Here is a 15146-nt window from a genome sequence, read left to right as displayed (position 1 = left end):
GTCTAGATCATGTAGAAGTGCCCTACGCTCTCGAGGAGGTTTATAACTAGACGTCAAGCAGGGACTTAAGTAATGACAATGATACAATTAGTAACTAATAGTAGAGTATACTAAATGATTGATCTTGAGCACGAAGCTCTATACAAAGGAAATTCGTCCTGACTATATAGATCTTTATGCTATGGACCTTCAGGACCCCGAAAAGTCCTGGACCTAAGAATATGTTGGACCTTTATTTTTCGTGCATATTATGTAGGGTCCATCACGTGGTAATGGGCTTGTGGAGTCCGACGTAACAACAAATTAAAAATTCAAAAGTTTAACCTTTCAGATTTCAATGAAATCAAGTATTAAAGATCTGAGATTTTCAGAATTTATTAATAATATTAAAAGATTGGGTGGAAGAGGCCTCTATATTGACTATATTACTACACGTGTAGGCATCTTAAAATATCCTCTTGGTATCCTCGGTGTGACGCCTCACACCTCCGGGTCACGTGGCATGCCCCGTTTGTATTTAATCATAGGAAAACTCTCTACTCTTGTTTTCCTTCTTCTTTTCTCCTTAGCTTAGTATTTTCTAATACAAGATACTTTACTCAGTATTCTTGAGTGTGACACTCGGAGGGGACCAATATGCCTGCTTATGGTTCGTCTAATCTAGCCTGTTTAGGTAACCGTATTACTAATCACGACACGTGATTAGTACCGGTAACTTCTATTCCTTTTAACAAATAATTATATAATCAATCTATAGTTCAAATTTTATTGAATTGCATTAATCAATTATAAAGTTATTAATAGTTAAAAATAGCGATTTTTGGTGTAAAACGGTGGCCGAGATTAGGGGTGGCCGAGAAGTGGGGTACTAGACTTATATTACAGTATATAATATCATCACTATCACCATCACCATCACAAAAACTCAAATCCAAAATCAAAGCATTATTAAACTAGGTATAAAATAATTATATTCCATTACATCTGCAAAACTGTAAAACACATCTAACACTAGAGCATACAAATATCAATCAGAACAAAAGAAAATGAGTGATTGGGCATGAAACAATAAAAATCCAGATCCAGATCCAGGTCCAGGTCTAGGTCCAAATACCAATGGCGATGGCGATACAGTAAATGGAATGCGATTGTTTGTGAATCCAGAGAAGAAAGCTTTTATGTGAGTAGTAAGAGGTTGTATGATTAAAAAATGGGGATTGAGATGGGAAGCGGAGAGTAGAGTAGAGAAGGGAGGGGATTATGCGTACCTTCAGTACCTAATGAGTGATGTTTGATGCTCATGTGATTTGGATGAAAAGGGCAAAAGAAGAAGTGTAGGAAGGTATGGACTGTTGAACTGTCGTAGCGAGAGTGTATAGGGGAGGAAAGGTAGGGGTAATGGAGGGATCGAGGGATCGAGGGATCGAGAAATGGACGAATGTGTAACAGGGATAGAAGGATCAGAAGGTACGTACCTCGCACGAAAGAAATCATAAATCAAGATAAGAAAAGTACATGAAAGACGAAGGAATCATCGTCTTTGACCAACCACCAGCCTTAAAACATATTTTGTAGAATATAAATGCAGATGTACTCCATGCATGCATTTCCTAATAGCCCTCCAGATACTCCTTCCAAGAACCAAAAATATCATGCAATGTCTCGCCGAACAATAACAATTTCCCCAAATTCCATGCCTGGCATGCTTAACTCTATGGAAGTGCTAACTATAGCTACCTAGAGTAAAACGTATGATTATTTACAACATCTCCTCATCTTCACCTCCATTTGTGTATCCACCGAATTGAAAATTTTGAAATGCTCCATACCTATGATATTTAGTTAGTGAAAACGCAAATGTGAGAAGCTATTAAAATCGGTGAGAAAGAAAGGGGTGGGGTTGCATTTAAAAACGTAAAGTGGGGTTTGTTCGAGGTGGGGTTAACGAAAAAAGGGGAGAGTAAAGTGCCAACTCATGAACTTGGCAAGAAAATACTCACTGATTCTCCATCGCTTCAACATTTGGGTATCCATGAATAGTTTCGACAGTCTTATAGACGGGGTCAATAGATTGCTTGTACTGAGGTCCACCGACTGCCGATCCGAAGTGCGAGTATATGTCTTTAGAGGGACCCGCTGATTGTTCATAGTCTCGCGCAGCTAAAAGCTCATAACCAGATGCCATGTAAGGTTCAACATTCTCGGCATGATTCCAGCGTGCATCTCCACCTTGAATTGGTGTCAATGGAGCATGGCTACTACCATCACTCATAGTATCATCATCCATACTTGAATCTTGTGTTCGAGACATTCTTTCTTCCAACATTTGTCGTTCATATCTCAACCTTGCCATGGATTCTTCTTGCTCAAAGCTAGTAGAAGGCCCAGTCCACAGATCTTGTGGCAACGCTTGCCCTCCATTGTATGGTGGGCAGATTCTCCATAACTCAATTAATCGCATCTGCTGACTAGCATCTGCGGTCTTGAAGAGTTCAATTTGGGTAGGGTATAATGAGGAAGAATCGACACCATGTCTTGCGAGTATAATATCTACTGTAAGTTGATCTGTTTGCGGTGGTTCGGAAGCTGGTCTGGATGGTTGCTTAACAACATGTGCGGAATGGGTATAATGTTGAGAAACTGAGTATGTATATGTTGGTTCAACTTCTTTTGGTTGTTCTACGGGGACAGGAGGAGGAGGATTGTGGAGGGAAAGATTGCGAGCGAAAAGCATCGCGAGCTCTTCTTGTGTAGCCATGACGCTCTATGTGTAACTGACTACTTAATGCTACAGCAGATGCGTCAGTTGAGTTACCTTTGAGGAAGATGAATAACAAACCTTAAGTTGCAAATGATCTGACGATCTTCAAGATGGATCTTGTAAAGTATCTCGACTGTTTGGAATATTTTTGAGAAAGAAAAGAGGTCGAAGCCGAATGTCGTTCTGCTTTGTAGTAAAATGGCTATAGTCAGACGAACATGCAATATGCAAGAGAATGGAGCAGACTTTTGTGGACAAATGCAAAAACGGTTTGCTTGTTATTATTGACTATGCTATGTACTGAAGTAAAGGTAGAATGGGATTACTCTTGGGAGAAATGGAAGGGATTTCTTAGATTGAAGGGTGGTAGCGGCGATCGCGGGTAAGGGGAGGAAGATGACCTTTGGGAAATGAGCTTATTTGGAATGATTCAGTCGCCACGAAAGTCTCAGAATTAGAAAGAGATGAATGTAAATGTTTAGTAACTTTGAAGTGGGTTTATATGTTATTGTGAGAGGATTTGATAGCAAGACATAATGTTGATGGAAGTTTATAAAAAGATGTAAAGTGGAAGGAAAGAAGGAAGGAGGTTTCGATATTCATTCAGTTCATGTTTCCGGTTCGATGGCACGGTACGCATGTACTAGGTATCAAAGAGATAGCCGTAATGTGACTGATTGTTGATTGATAAGTGATTTGATAAACCCCTCTTTGTTTTATAATGTCCAACCCAACATTCTCTAAAAGCCAATGATTTTCTATTTTAAACATATTGGGCTGTTAGCGTTGCACTATTTTAACCCATTAATCCCCATTCAATCATTTTATCTGCCAATTGTTCTATGACACGAGTATGACCTTTACATCGATTTACTGGATGAGGTTACTTTTTTCATTTCAGATCTTTATGCTTCACCAAAAGAGATGAACAGCTGTTTGTAGATCATTAGAAATATATTTGGTATACCTAGTATTGTTTAATGGGGAAGATTAAGTACTAGGTAGGCAAAGTAATCCCTTTAAATTCAAATCCAATCTGTTGCTGCATCTATCTGGACATCTGAGTATAAAATCATCTGATATGGTTATCTTACGCAAGCCAAAAGATTAAACATGAAAATATGAAAATATGACTGAGTTGATGACGCCCCGCTGGGCCACTGCCATGGAGGCTTTTTCGCTTCGCTCTAGATCTAATTCACTGTGTTTTCCGATCAAGTCCAAGAATCACTCAAGGTTACCATAGGGAGGTTAAGTACATATCATCCATCCATCCATCTATCCATGAAATTCGAACCTGGAGCGGAGCGAAAAGGCCTCCACGGCAGTGGCCCAGCGGAGCGTCACCAATAAGATCCTTTTGGTTTACTCTTCTAATTCCATCCGTTCAACTAAATCCAATGGAATATTGGTCAGGCCACTGTACTGTACTAATCGAGAAATATGTGTACTCTATACCTAGCAAAAAGAAGTACAAAGAGTCACGGCAAGCACAAGGTCATGGTCAAAGGCGATGTGATTGATGTTGTGGAGTGAAAGACTGAATGACTTGATCGACCTGCATGAGACTCTTTTCCCGTGCCCCCCATGTTTCGTTATTGGGTACCACTTTCTATCAGGGGTAGCCCTTTTAGTTCTTTGCCTCTCGTGTCTTATCGTCTTATCCGTTGATTCTCTTATCATCATGTGACTTACATCTTGGCCTTAACATCAAGGCCAATAATTAAAGATGACGCTAAGAGCCGCCGCCAACCTAAACGCGTTTCGTGGTGCCTGGAGCTCTGATATACAGAATCTCAAGAGCTTCATTAAATCCCTCCGAATCTCTCCACGTCATCCCAATTCTTTGTTTTTAAAGCTCTCCGATATCCTCCAACAAAATCTAGAAATCATGGTAAGCTTCAATTTATTCAGATTGGCACATCTCATCAATAAATGAGCTTCTCAAGCTAACTACCCACCTTATATTAGACTTCGATAGGTACAGGTTACGATCTTTCGAATTCCGTCTTCTCCCCGGATGGACGAAACTTCCAAGTCGAATATGCAGTAAAGGCGGTCGAAAATGGTGGAACCTCTGTTGGAATTAAATGTAAAGATGGAGTTGTACTTGCAGTTGAGAAGATCATCACCAGCAAGCTCTTAAAAGCGGGAGCCAACAAACGTATTGCGACAATCGATAGACATATGGGTGCTGTATGTACAACCTTGATACTTGAATAGTCATTTTGAAGTGATTAGATGGCTAATTATCCTTTTACAGGTATCTTCAGGATTAGTACCAGATGGTAGACATTTCATTTCCCGTGCACGCGATGAAGCTGCAAGTTGGCGTAACGTTTATAAAACTCCAATTACAACCTCAGATTTGGCTAGTCGAATGGGTGGATACCTTCAAGCATATACCCTCTATTCATCCGTACGACCATTCGGTATTACTGCGATCGTTGCAGGTTATGATTCTGAACAGGAATTACCAGTTGATGGACAAGTAGGAAGTGGACCATCTATTGGTTCTGGGGGAAAGGTTGAAGGCAAGAAGTATGGTGGACCTGGTCTTTATATGATTGAACCAAGTGGATTATACTGGGGTTACTATGGAGCTGCTACTGGTAAAGGACGTCAAGTCGCAAAGGCCGAGTTAGAGAAGTTGGATCTTGCAGCAGGGAAGTTGAGTCTATTAGATGGTGTCAAAGAAGCTGCAAGAATTATTTACGTGGCGCATGATGACAATAAGGATAAGGAATTTGAGCTTGAGATGACCTGGATTAGCAATCTTGATGGACCAACAAAGGGAAGACATGAGGAAGTACCAAAGGATATTCTTGAGGAAGCTGAGAAGTTAGCGAAGGCGGCTTTGGAAGGTGAAGATGATGAAGAAGAAGAGAAACCTGCCGAAGGAGATAAGATGGAGGAATAGTTAAAGAAGTATGTGTGAGAAACAAATCTCTTTGTATCAACACCTGCCTTTACATTTTACATGGCCTAAAGGTTTTGAGCTTATCACAGCATATGACACTCTAATGATACATTTTACGCATTGATTTGATCTCAGTTGATCTTTTTTTACCAGTTCATGCAATCTTAGAGTGATGAACTTTTGATGCATGATTTCTCCTGTGTTTTAGAAATAGAGAACTAAGCTATTCTTATTCCATCGTCGTTGCAGAAATTTGGAAGTGCTCTCCTTTTTCAATTTCAATAGATCAGATTATCCAATTTAACCCAGACAAGTCTTCTGGGGCCGAGAAGTTAAAATTAAATCTATTCTTGCGAGGAAGATGAGATAATCAATGGGAGAACTGAAATCACTGGGATGGTTCTATTCGACTACTCGTCTCCAGTCAACAGTGTCGATAGATAGATAGATAGATAGGTAGATGGTACCCCCCCCTATTATTCAGGTATGCAACAAAAGATAGATAGTTTATTTTAGTTTTTTATATTTTATTGGTTTGTTTATTATAATTATATCAATAAGCTGTTTAATTCACTAGATAGGTAGATGGATAAATCTACTCACCTCAACTCAACTCTATATATTAACTAGCTAGCTAGCTAGCTTCTGGTATCGAGCCAATTGCTCTTATTTAAGATGTGCATGAATGAATGAAAAGTTTCTTACTTGATGGTTATCTTATTGATTGATTGATTGATTACCTGTGTAAATTATTTCTTGTGAATAGAAGTTTTTATTTCACGGTTAGGTAAGTATGTATTGTAAGATTGATATCGATCTTATTTTCCTGATATCTTCCTGGGGATGGAAGTTGGAGAGATGGGATGGAATAAGTTGGTTGCTTGTATGGGGGGAGGGAGGGAGGGAGGAAGGGGAGGAAGGGAGTGAGGGAGTAATATAAGGAACGAGGAATGAGGAACCTGGGACTTGCGCTGCTTTGTGTGTATTGTATTCTTGGAACTCCTCTACAGTTTGTTTGTTGTGGCGTAATGGGAGTTGGAATGGGTATATAGTATCAATAAAGTATCAAGTATCAAGAATCAAACAACTCCTCTCCGAGTTTGATTTGCTATTTAACTACTCACCCAGCACACTAGTAGCATCAATTTTTAAATTGCCACAAAATGATGAAAATGAAATGTGATGGCGATGCCAGTGCCAGTGCTAGTGCTGGTGCTTGTACTCTTCATAATTCATTCATGCATTTACTGAATGAATACCCAAATTAGAAAACTTGAAAATTCTTCAAATTTACTAGCTGATGTGTTTACCGAACATCGCCTCTCAATAAGGCGAACGAATGGCCGTTTTGAAGGCCTGAGACTGCTAGGGTATCTAGTGGAAACTTTTTAGTTTGAGTTTATATCACATGTATCAATAGAAGAGACTAGCATTGGCAAAACTGTACTGGTTAGTTTTATTCTATAGTAGGGTGTATCAGTTTTGATTTAGGTGAGGATCTTTATGTTGAAAATATCTCACAAAAAGTCATTCTTAGAATTAAAATTAGAGTTACAGTTAGAATTAGAATTATTTCCTTCATCAACCATCAACAATTAATTAATTCATTCATTCATTTATTCACATCATCTAAAATCATCGCCTCTGCTTCTCAATAATACCCAGACCTATTAAAGACCATTACAGCATGCATACATGCCCCGCCTCACTGGGCTTCTATCTTAAATCATCTGTCTGTTTCTCTGATTTAGGATTCTACATATGATTTAGTAAAAGATGGTAGATGATAGATACTCTTTTCTAGTGGATCAATAGTATTATTGTTATAGATGTAGGGTTAGTCAAAGTAAATATAAGTGTGACTCTATACATTGGGCGGGAATTCTTTTGGAGAAATGGCCACCGCCTCCGTGGATTAGTTTCTGCTGTTATACGGTTCTTGTGTTGTGGTGCGATGTATTCATTATATTCCATATTTCTCAAGAATTTCTTAATGATGTAATCTTATTATGTATAAATGCACATTTCCATCTCCATCTCCATCTTACTTTTCACATCAAACATTCACACCCATTACATCAATCCTTATCTCGCATTCATACTCGAAAATCTCTATACCCCCATCCCATCCCATCCCATCTAACCAACTAGAACAGCATCCCTCAGTAAGAACCCAATTACTCAAACCATAGGTTTCTGATTCCCGAAATCATCCTCACATTCCCGATGTAAGGATACTGATACTGATTTGTTGAAAAGTTCTCCTAGGAAATCTAAATCTGGATCGGCTTCTCTACCGTCTCGGAAATGTTTTTCTGAGGAAGCTGGGGTTATGGGGAAGTTTATGGATGGATGTATTGGCGGATCTTAATCTGGGGAGAGATGTGGAGGTATAGAAAGATTTAGATCTGCAGAAAGATGTGGAAGTACAGAAAGATCTAAATCTAGGGAAAGGTCTAAATTTGCAGAAAGGTCTAAATCTAGAGATAGATCTAAAATTACGGAAAGATCTAAATCTACGGATAGTCGGAGTTCCAGAACTAAGTATAAACCCAAACCAAACCCCCATAAAGCAAGAATAATAATAAAATTCGTCGTCACGCCCAGGTATTTCCTTCCCCTCTTCTCCTCCCTCCTCCCTATCTATCCTCCCCTCCCTCTACATATTAACACCCCCCAGGCCTACAACAACCTCCCCCTCTCCCACATTCACATCCACTCACCCCCCCTCACCGATCCCCCTCTAACCCCCCACGGAAAATCCCAATGCCCCACCCTAAACACCAAACTCTCTCATCTAAATCCAACATACATCCTCTGTTCGCCTCTTCTTCGAACACTTCAGACTGTTGTTTTGGGGTTATCTCTTCAGACTGATATTTATATTTATATTTATACTTATTCAAATTCAAGTCCAAAAAGAAATAGAAAAACAAAATCAAAGTCAAAAATAAATTCAAAAATAAAAATCCTCGCCCACCCCACCCCACCCACCCTACGAGAATTCGGCTCTGGACCTAGTTCTATAGGTATATTATTGATAGGATTGAGGAGATGGGAGCGGATGTACATACAGATGCGTAATATAAATACAAATACAAATGCCAATAAATTTCAACCCCCTAGAAAAATAGGAAAGAAAAAAAGGAAAAGGAAAAAGGAAAAAGATGGGAAATTAATAGAAAAAAGAATAGAGGATTTATTTTCGAGGGGAAGAGGAGGAAATAGAGGTGGAGGAGAAGTAGGCAACAAGAGGAGAGAGATAAGAGGATTAAGAGGGTATTGTGAGGATTGGGGAGGGGTGGGAGGAGGAGGAGGATGAAGATGAAGATGAAGATGAAGATGAAGATGAAGATGAAGATGAAGATGAAGATGAAGATGAAGATGAAGATGAAGATGAAGATGAAGATGAAGATGAAGATGAAGATGAAGATGAAGATGAAGATGAAGATGAAGATGAAGATGAAGATGAAGAATGAGGGTAGAAGTATAAGAAAAAGAGTAAGAGGAAGATGAAGATGAAGAATGAGGGTAGAAGTATAAGAAAAAGAGTAAGAGGAAGGAAAAAGAAAAAGAAGAAAAGAAAAGAATATAGAAATATTAATTTTTTCACATGGGAAGTTTTTGCTTGGATTGATAATAAAGAAAGATATAAGTTTTCTTTTCTTTTCTCCCCCTCTTCCCCTTCCTCTCCCCATCCTCATCCTCATCCTCATCTCTATCCTCACTCCTAAAATCAACATCCAACAATTGATCAACCTCAAAAAACCAAAAACTTACTAAAACTCACTAACAACTACCCATCAAACCCAACAACAGCTTTCCACAATATAGATAGATATAATCACTCGAATAATTAATGATTAAAATATAAAACATAAAACATAAAATATCCAAGGGATATGAATATGAATTTATTGATATATCTTTTTTGGTTTAAGTGGCTTTGAGAAGTATATTATATATATAATCATATATATATACACAGACACAGAGAGAGAGAAATGTGGGGGGGAAAGGTGGGTGAGATTTATTCCTGTATTAGTCTTGGTGTTTATGTTTGAGTTTGATAGTTGGATGGTTTGGATTTATTTTTTAGTTTATTTATTTATGTGTTTGTATTGAGATTAGATTTAGGGATTGATAGGGAATGAGTGGATTGAAAGGGTTTGAGGTTTGAGATTGAGGTTGGGTGATAGATATATTAGAATTTATAATATAGAGTAATTAGAATGAATAGTAGATTTTATATGATATAACAATATTCTTATAATAATATATATTCACACACACACGCACACACAAACATATGTATACACAATATACAACTAGAAAATGATAATCAATTCATTCAATCCCATTTCATTCTATTAATCCTAATGAGCTCAATCAATCAACTAAATCTACATCCACCAACTTTTCCCCCCCTTCTCCTTACCTCCCATCTCATCTCATCTCATCTCATCTCATTTCCTCACCTCCCTTCCTTTCCCCTCCCCCATCCTTTCCTACATCTCCCATCCAATCTACCTACATAACACTCGCTCCTCACTCCACCCCCACCCAAACAAACAAACAAACGAACAAAAAATCCTAGCAAAAGGAAAACAAAAACAATAGAGAGCTAAAGAAAGCTACCAAAAGTAATGTATAGAAAAGCACACACAAACAAACAGGTTCATACCCATCCAATTACTCCCCCTTTCAACGCCATATCAAACATTTCATTCCGGACCTCTAAAATTCATACTCCCATTCATATCCCCATGCATGCATACAAGCAAGCATCCAACCGTCATCCATCCATTCATCTCCAGTGTATTGTCATCATATCTCATATCATCGCTTTCGCTATTTTTTGCTGTGCTCAAGCACTCAGGTCAACACTCAGCTCAAGCATTTAGCTCCATCCATCAATTGTATCCATCCACTTGATTTTTTCCACCAAAACCATGCTATGCTATCATTGATGAATGATAGATAATTCATCTTCGAATTAGCCACATCCTAATCTGCGTATGTTTCCCTCCATATCTCAAAAAGTGCATCAGTTTAATGCTACTCAACCAGTATTTGCTCGTCTCTGTCTGTCCGCCTTCTTATATCAACCCACTGAACCCCTGTGAATTCCATCCCAACTCTCCAGAAAAAAAGAGAAGTCAAAATCTAACATAGTCCATTCATTCCTAGGACTAAACCTGCAAGAAGACCAAATTATCAAAAATGAAACACGATGCTACGTGATAAAACCAAATTTGAGATCTGTAATCTTCGTAAAGTGATATTAAGAGAGTGTAAGAAAAAGAAGGGTATCTTTTATGATCAATTGCTCTAAACCAAATCAATCTCAAATAAGAGAAATAGAAAAGGGAGAAGAAGCCGCTGACCTCGCATATAAACGAAGAAAAAAATCTATATTGCTGAAAGCTCATCACCATAATCATCGAGAACTGTTATCATCCAGTTGACCTAATAACCAACATTTGTCCAAACCACAGACAATCACTAACATAGGTTTATCGTGATTCCTTACATTTAGAAACATTAGAAGGATTAAAATCTCAAGATGTCTCTTGTTTGTATGCACTTCCTGTCATACCATTTCCTTGTTTTTGATCAAGGATTTCTCGAGCATAAAAATCCACAAGCATTGTGCCATAAGCTTCCAATTCTTCTACTGGGACGGATAATCGGAAGTCGTTTAATAGTAAGAACTGAAGCTCCAAATGATTTAGTTCATTCAATGGCAATCCACCAACCTAAACAAACGTCAGTGTTAAGAAAACGACAACTCATCAATAAGCTTACCTTGGCGTATCTAGAATTTGTATAAAATACATCAGAAAAGAATTTGCTTGCACAAGTAACACCAGCAATAACCAAACGATGAATATTGAAGCTGTCAACTACAAAGAAGTGTGAGAGAGGGAACTGAGCCAATCCAGGGTCAGGTCCAGGTGAATGAGTGTATTGAGCATTTTCAAATTCTGATTTGAGTTCAGGAACGCTTCTAGCTCCTGGTGGAGTATCTGCCAAATCGGAACCTTCGGCGGAGTAAGTAGACGAAGGTCGAGAATTATCCTGATCCATTGATTCTCGTCGCATAGCATTTATTGGTGCTGCGTTAACTCTCTCCGTCATCCTATCAAAGTAGACCAACAAGCTCAAGAACACCTCGTATGTTGTTGGACAGTACTTGTGTATTCTAGTTAAGTAACTCAAAATCGTAATACTAGGCACATTCTTTCCATGGAACGCTAATACGCTCGAGGAAAGTCCAGTAAGATTGCTTGTGTTCTCGGAAGATGGAATGCCTCTCTGCAAGGCTTCATGTTGACGATCGTTTGTGGTGGTGATTTTGGTCAAAAGTCCAGCTACCATTTCAATAATATCCGTAATGGGCATGCCACTAATCTCGTATTTTAATCCAGGATCATCTGCTGTACGTTGACTTCCAGGTTGACCTCTAAATGAAAGGAATTCTTCGCTGGCAAAACTTTCGATATGTGCCAGATCTCGAACTTTGATCGTGTTACCATCATATTTTTGTACATCATCAAGAGACTTTGCTGATCTCGTAATAGTCCGTTCAGAAGTCGCACAAGTATTTCGAGATTTAAGGAGAGAATCCGTACTCATTGTATGCGAATGTTCAGGTCGTGCATGAGGACCTGAAGATGGTGGAAAGTTTTGTTGACTTGAAAATGAACCTGGATTTGGACTAGAACTCGAAGGAGGAGAAATAGGTTCAGACTTCACTCTTGTGCGGTGGTCTACATCGTGAGAGTCGGCGTATTTGGCATGAGTGTTTGCGCTTGGAGGAGGGGTACCATCATTTACTGATGTGGGGTGGGGTTTCGAACTGAGTGGAGGTTCGACTCTGGACCTGGAAGGTTGTCGATATGGTGAATCCTCTGAAGATCCATGATGCCCTGCGCCGGGTATCATTGTATGAGGGTGAAAGCGCGATGAATCTGACACAAAATCAATCACCGCAGCCATGTCAAGTAAATATTATGGTTGTGAAAACCTGATCAGTCGTACGCGATTAGCTTAGTTCTTCCAAATCTGCGATGGCCGGAACGATGTGGAGAAGAGAGAATAGAATAATGGTGAGGGGTCTGTTTAAATCCGTGAGCGGTAACTGATTCGTTGCCGTTGGTGAAGGAGTGGCCAAGAGGTTCCCCAAAAGTCTTATCGTGAAGGTAGTTTGCTTTGCCTATCGATCGGGCTTTGATTACCGGGTAAAAAGGTAAATAGAGACCAGCATCAAAACAATCCTTCCTTTGACTCTTAACAGCTGCCAAGTATCGTCTGGCAAAAACTTCCAGTGTTGGATAACATTATGAATGGCGATAAAAGTTTATACTTGGCTGACAAAAGGTTGAATGGTGGTGAAGACGCGCCATTTAGTTGCCATTTATAAATCTTTCGTGGGGGTAACGGAATAGGATCCCATATACCCATCCATTTGCACTGACTGGGCGGGCATGCAGAATATTGGCAGGTATGGATTAAGAAAGAATGAAAGCTTACCTGCAGCATTCATAAAAAAATATTTGAAGTGTAATTTATCGAGTATTTCTCAGATACTCAACGATTGTTGAAAAGTAGGATTATTTTCACCAAGTGTTGATGCTGTATCGTATCGATAATAGAAGGAGGTTGATGTGACTTATTAAGTGGTTTGTTGATGGGGGATAGTGGATGGTGGATGGTTGATGGGTGGATGGAGGGACGTGATTTGAATGAACCGAAAGAGATTCGAGGTCGTGCTGCGGGTAGAAATTCACCAGGTTGAGTGATGGATGGATGTGTGGGTGTATGGGTGTATGGGTTGTGTGAGTGAATGTGTGGGTGTGTGGAGGTTGTGCTTCAATCCATTCACTATCACTGGCCGTAGTAAAATAGATCCAAGGTCCCTATGACGAAAACCTGAGAACCCTGAATTCCTAAGAGTCCCACCTGAACTGATTCAGTAAAATGCAGGATGATGATGATAGATAGGAAGGAAAGGAAGAAAAAGGATGTTTTTTTGATAGGATATATTTTTAAAAAGTACTGCTAGGTATCTGGAGGTAGGTAGGTAGGTCGCTATCTCTTTCTGAAGAAGAAATTACAGAATAATACAAGTGATACGATTAATGTCATTTTAGATTAAATGAATACTCAGATAAGTATTAACAGTACTAATCTTGTCTAGTAACGATCATCGGTATTTAAGTAAAATCGCTAAACCGAATATCAAAGCCTGGTAGATCTAAACCATAGATGATCTCGAATATCACAGGACCGGTAGGTAGGTAGTAGTATCTACTAGCTATTGCGACATAAACTGTACATACATTTTTGGCAAGACTCTAAAGCTTCCGGCAACCAAACTATTAGGAATTCTTCACAACCAACAATCTTATTGTCGAACCCATCTTTGAGCCAATAGATATCATAAACCCAGTCCGGTTACGCTTTCAAATCTAAAGGAGTCTTGGAGTTGATGCTTGTATTCCCATCAAAAGATACCCAGGGTAACTCAAGTAGAACTAGATGATCTTACATTCGCACGTCAATACCCAAATACCTTGAATTTTACATCCCTAGAAGCATCAAAGGAAAACCTATCGAATCTTCCTCATTTAGTTTGTCCCTGTAGGACAATCACACATATGTCGTGACACGCGAAAAGTATCAAATCATACTTCTAGAAGGAATGTGACACCATGGTTCGAAAGCCACATATGAGAATCTTCCTATTCTTAATCTCACCGCTTCATATAAAATGCAACTTTCTCTCATTGACCGCCATGAAACCCTGCAAATTAATCCATTGCGTAAACTCCGTGGTATTATTGTCGAGTTCTATTCGTACATTCATTCATCATCTACTGATGACGAACAGCATAATTCGTGTCTGGCAGGTATAGATGCCTGTTTGCTCCCTTAGCCGTCAAAACTACCATTCTGATGACACCTCCGGAACTCCCATCCCATTTAATAGCCTCCTGCAATGCGCCCTTGACAAAATCAACAGCATCGGCCTCTTCCATACCCTCCTTCCAGTTTGCATCACAGTATCCGTAGATATATGTCGAACCAGATCCTCCAATAGCATAAGATTGCTTGTGTAATGATCCTCCTAATGGTATTGAGTAAACTTGACCTCCGTGTCGTTCATCCCAACCAGCAATAATCAAACCGGCACTAATTTCGAATTAGAATGAGAAAACCGCGTTGAACTCTATTCATACCTCAGTTGATCCTTGTTATCGTAGCAGAGTTCCTGGAACATAGCTGCGGCTGTTTGTGTAGTTGGTGTTTTCCCGTTCAAAACCCCATACATTCCCAACTGGTAATGAACGATATCCGCAACAGCTTGAGTATCAGCTGCAGACCCTGATCTACAACACCAGATTGTATCATGAACAGAGGTGAGCTTGTCCGTAACTCGATTGCGATATATGCTCCGGT

The 15146-nt window shown here is 39.3% G+C and overlaps 5 protein-coding genes across 5 annotated transcripts in view; 2 read left to right on the top strand and 3 right to left on the bottom strand.

Annotated features, from left to right (window-relative positions):
* Window positions 1–1759: 1759 nt before the first annotated feature.
* SS1G_12822 (hypothetical protein) lies at window positions 1760–2758 on the bottom strand (the record flags this gene model as incomplete). Its single annotated transcript, XM_001586195.1, has 2 exons — window positions 1760–1829; window positions 2001–2758. The coding sequence occupies 2 exons, from the start codon at window positions 2756–2758 to the stop codon at window positions 1760–1762; spliced, it is 828 nt and encodes a 275-aa protein (XP_001586245.1).
* Window positions 2759–4490: 1732 nt separating this feature from the next.
* Window positions 4491–5681, top strand: SS1G_12821 (hypothetical protein; the record flags this gene model as incomplete). The annotated part of the gene is made up of 3 exons (XM_001586194.1): window positions 4491–4655; window positions 4733–4957; window positions 5025–5681. 3 exons carry the CDS (start codon window positions 4491–4493, stop codon window positions 5679–5681), a joined length of 1047 nt encoding a protein of 348 aa, XP_001586244.1.
* A 3076-nt stretch (window positions 5682–8757) lies between these two features.
* On the top strand, window positions 8758–9160 carry SS1G_12820 (predicted protein; the record flags this gene model as incomplete). Its single annotated transcript, XM_001586193.1, has 2 exons — window positions 8758–8761; window positions 8958–9160. 2 exons carry the CDS (start codon window positions 8758–8760, stop codon window positions 9158–9160), a joined length of 207 nt encoding a protein of 68 aa, XP_001586243.1.
* A 2082-nt stretch (window positions 9161–11242) lies between these two features.
* SS1G_12819 (hypothetical protein) lies at window positions 11243–12683 on the bottom strand (the record flags this gene model as incomplete). Its single annotated transcript, XM_001586192.1, has 2 exons — window positions 11243–11440; window positions 11490–12683. The coding sequence occupies 2 exons, from the start codon at window positions 12681–12683 to the stop codon at window positions 11243–11245; spliced, it is 1392 nt and encodes a 463-aa protein (XP_001586242.1).
* A 1877-nt stretch (window positions 12684–14560) lies between these two features.
* Window positions 14561–15146, bottom strand: part of SS1G_12818 (hypothetical protein) — a gene marked incomplete at both ends in the record, with an annotated part of 1089 nt that continues 503 nt past the window's right edge. The window contains 2 exons of the mRNA XM_001586191.1: window positions 14561–14879; window positions 14927–15050. Coding sequence (XP_001586241.1) covers window positions 14561–14879; window positions 14927–15050 — 443 coding nt within the window. The remainder of the gene's footprint in view (window positions 14880–14926; window positions 15051–15146) is intronic.

This window comes from Sclerotinia sclerotiorum, genomic scaffold (assembly GCF_000146945.2).
Source record: "Sclerotinia sclerotiorum 1980 UF-70 scaffold_22 genomic scaffold, whole genome shotgun sequence".
Taxonomy (NCBI): Eukaryota; Fungi; Ascomycota; class Leotiomycetes; order Helotiales; family Sclerotiniaceae; genus Sclerotinia; species Sclerotinia sclerotiorum.
This window is presented reverse-complemented; position numbering and strand designations above follow the sequence as displayed.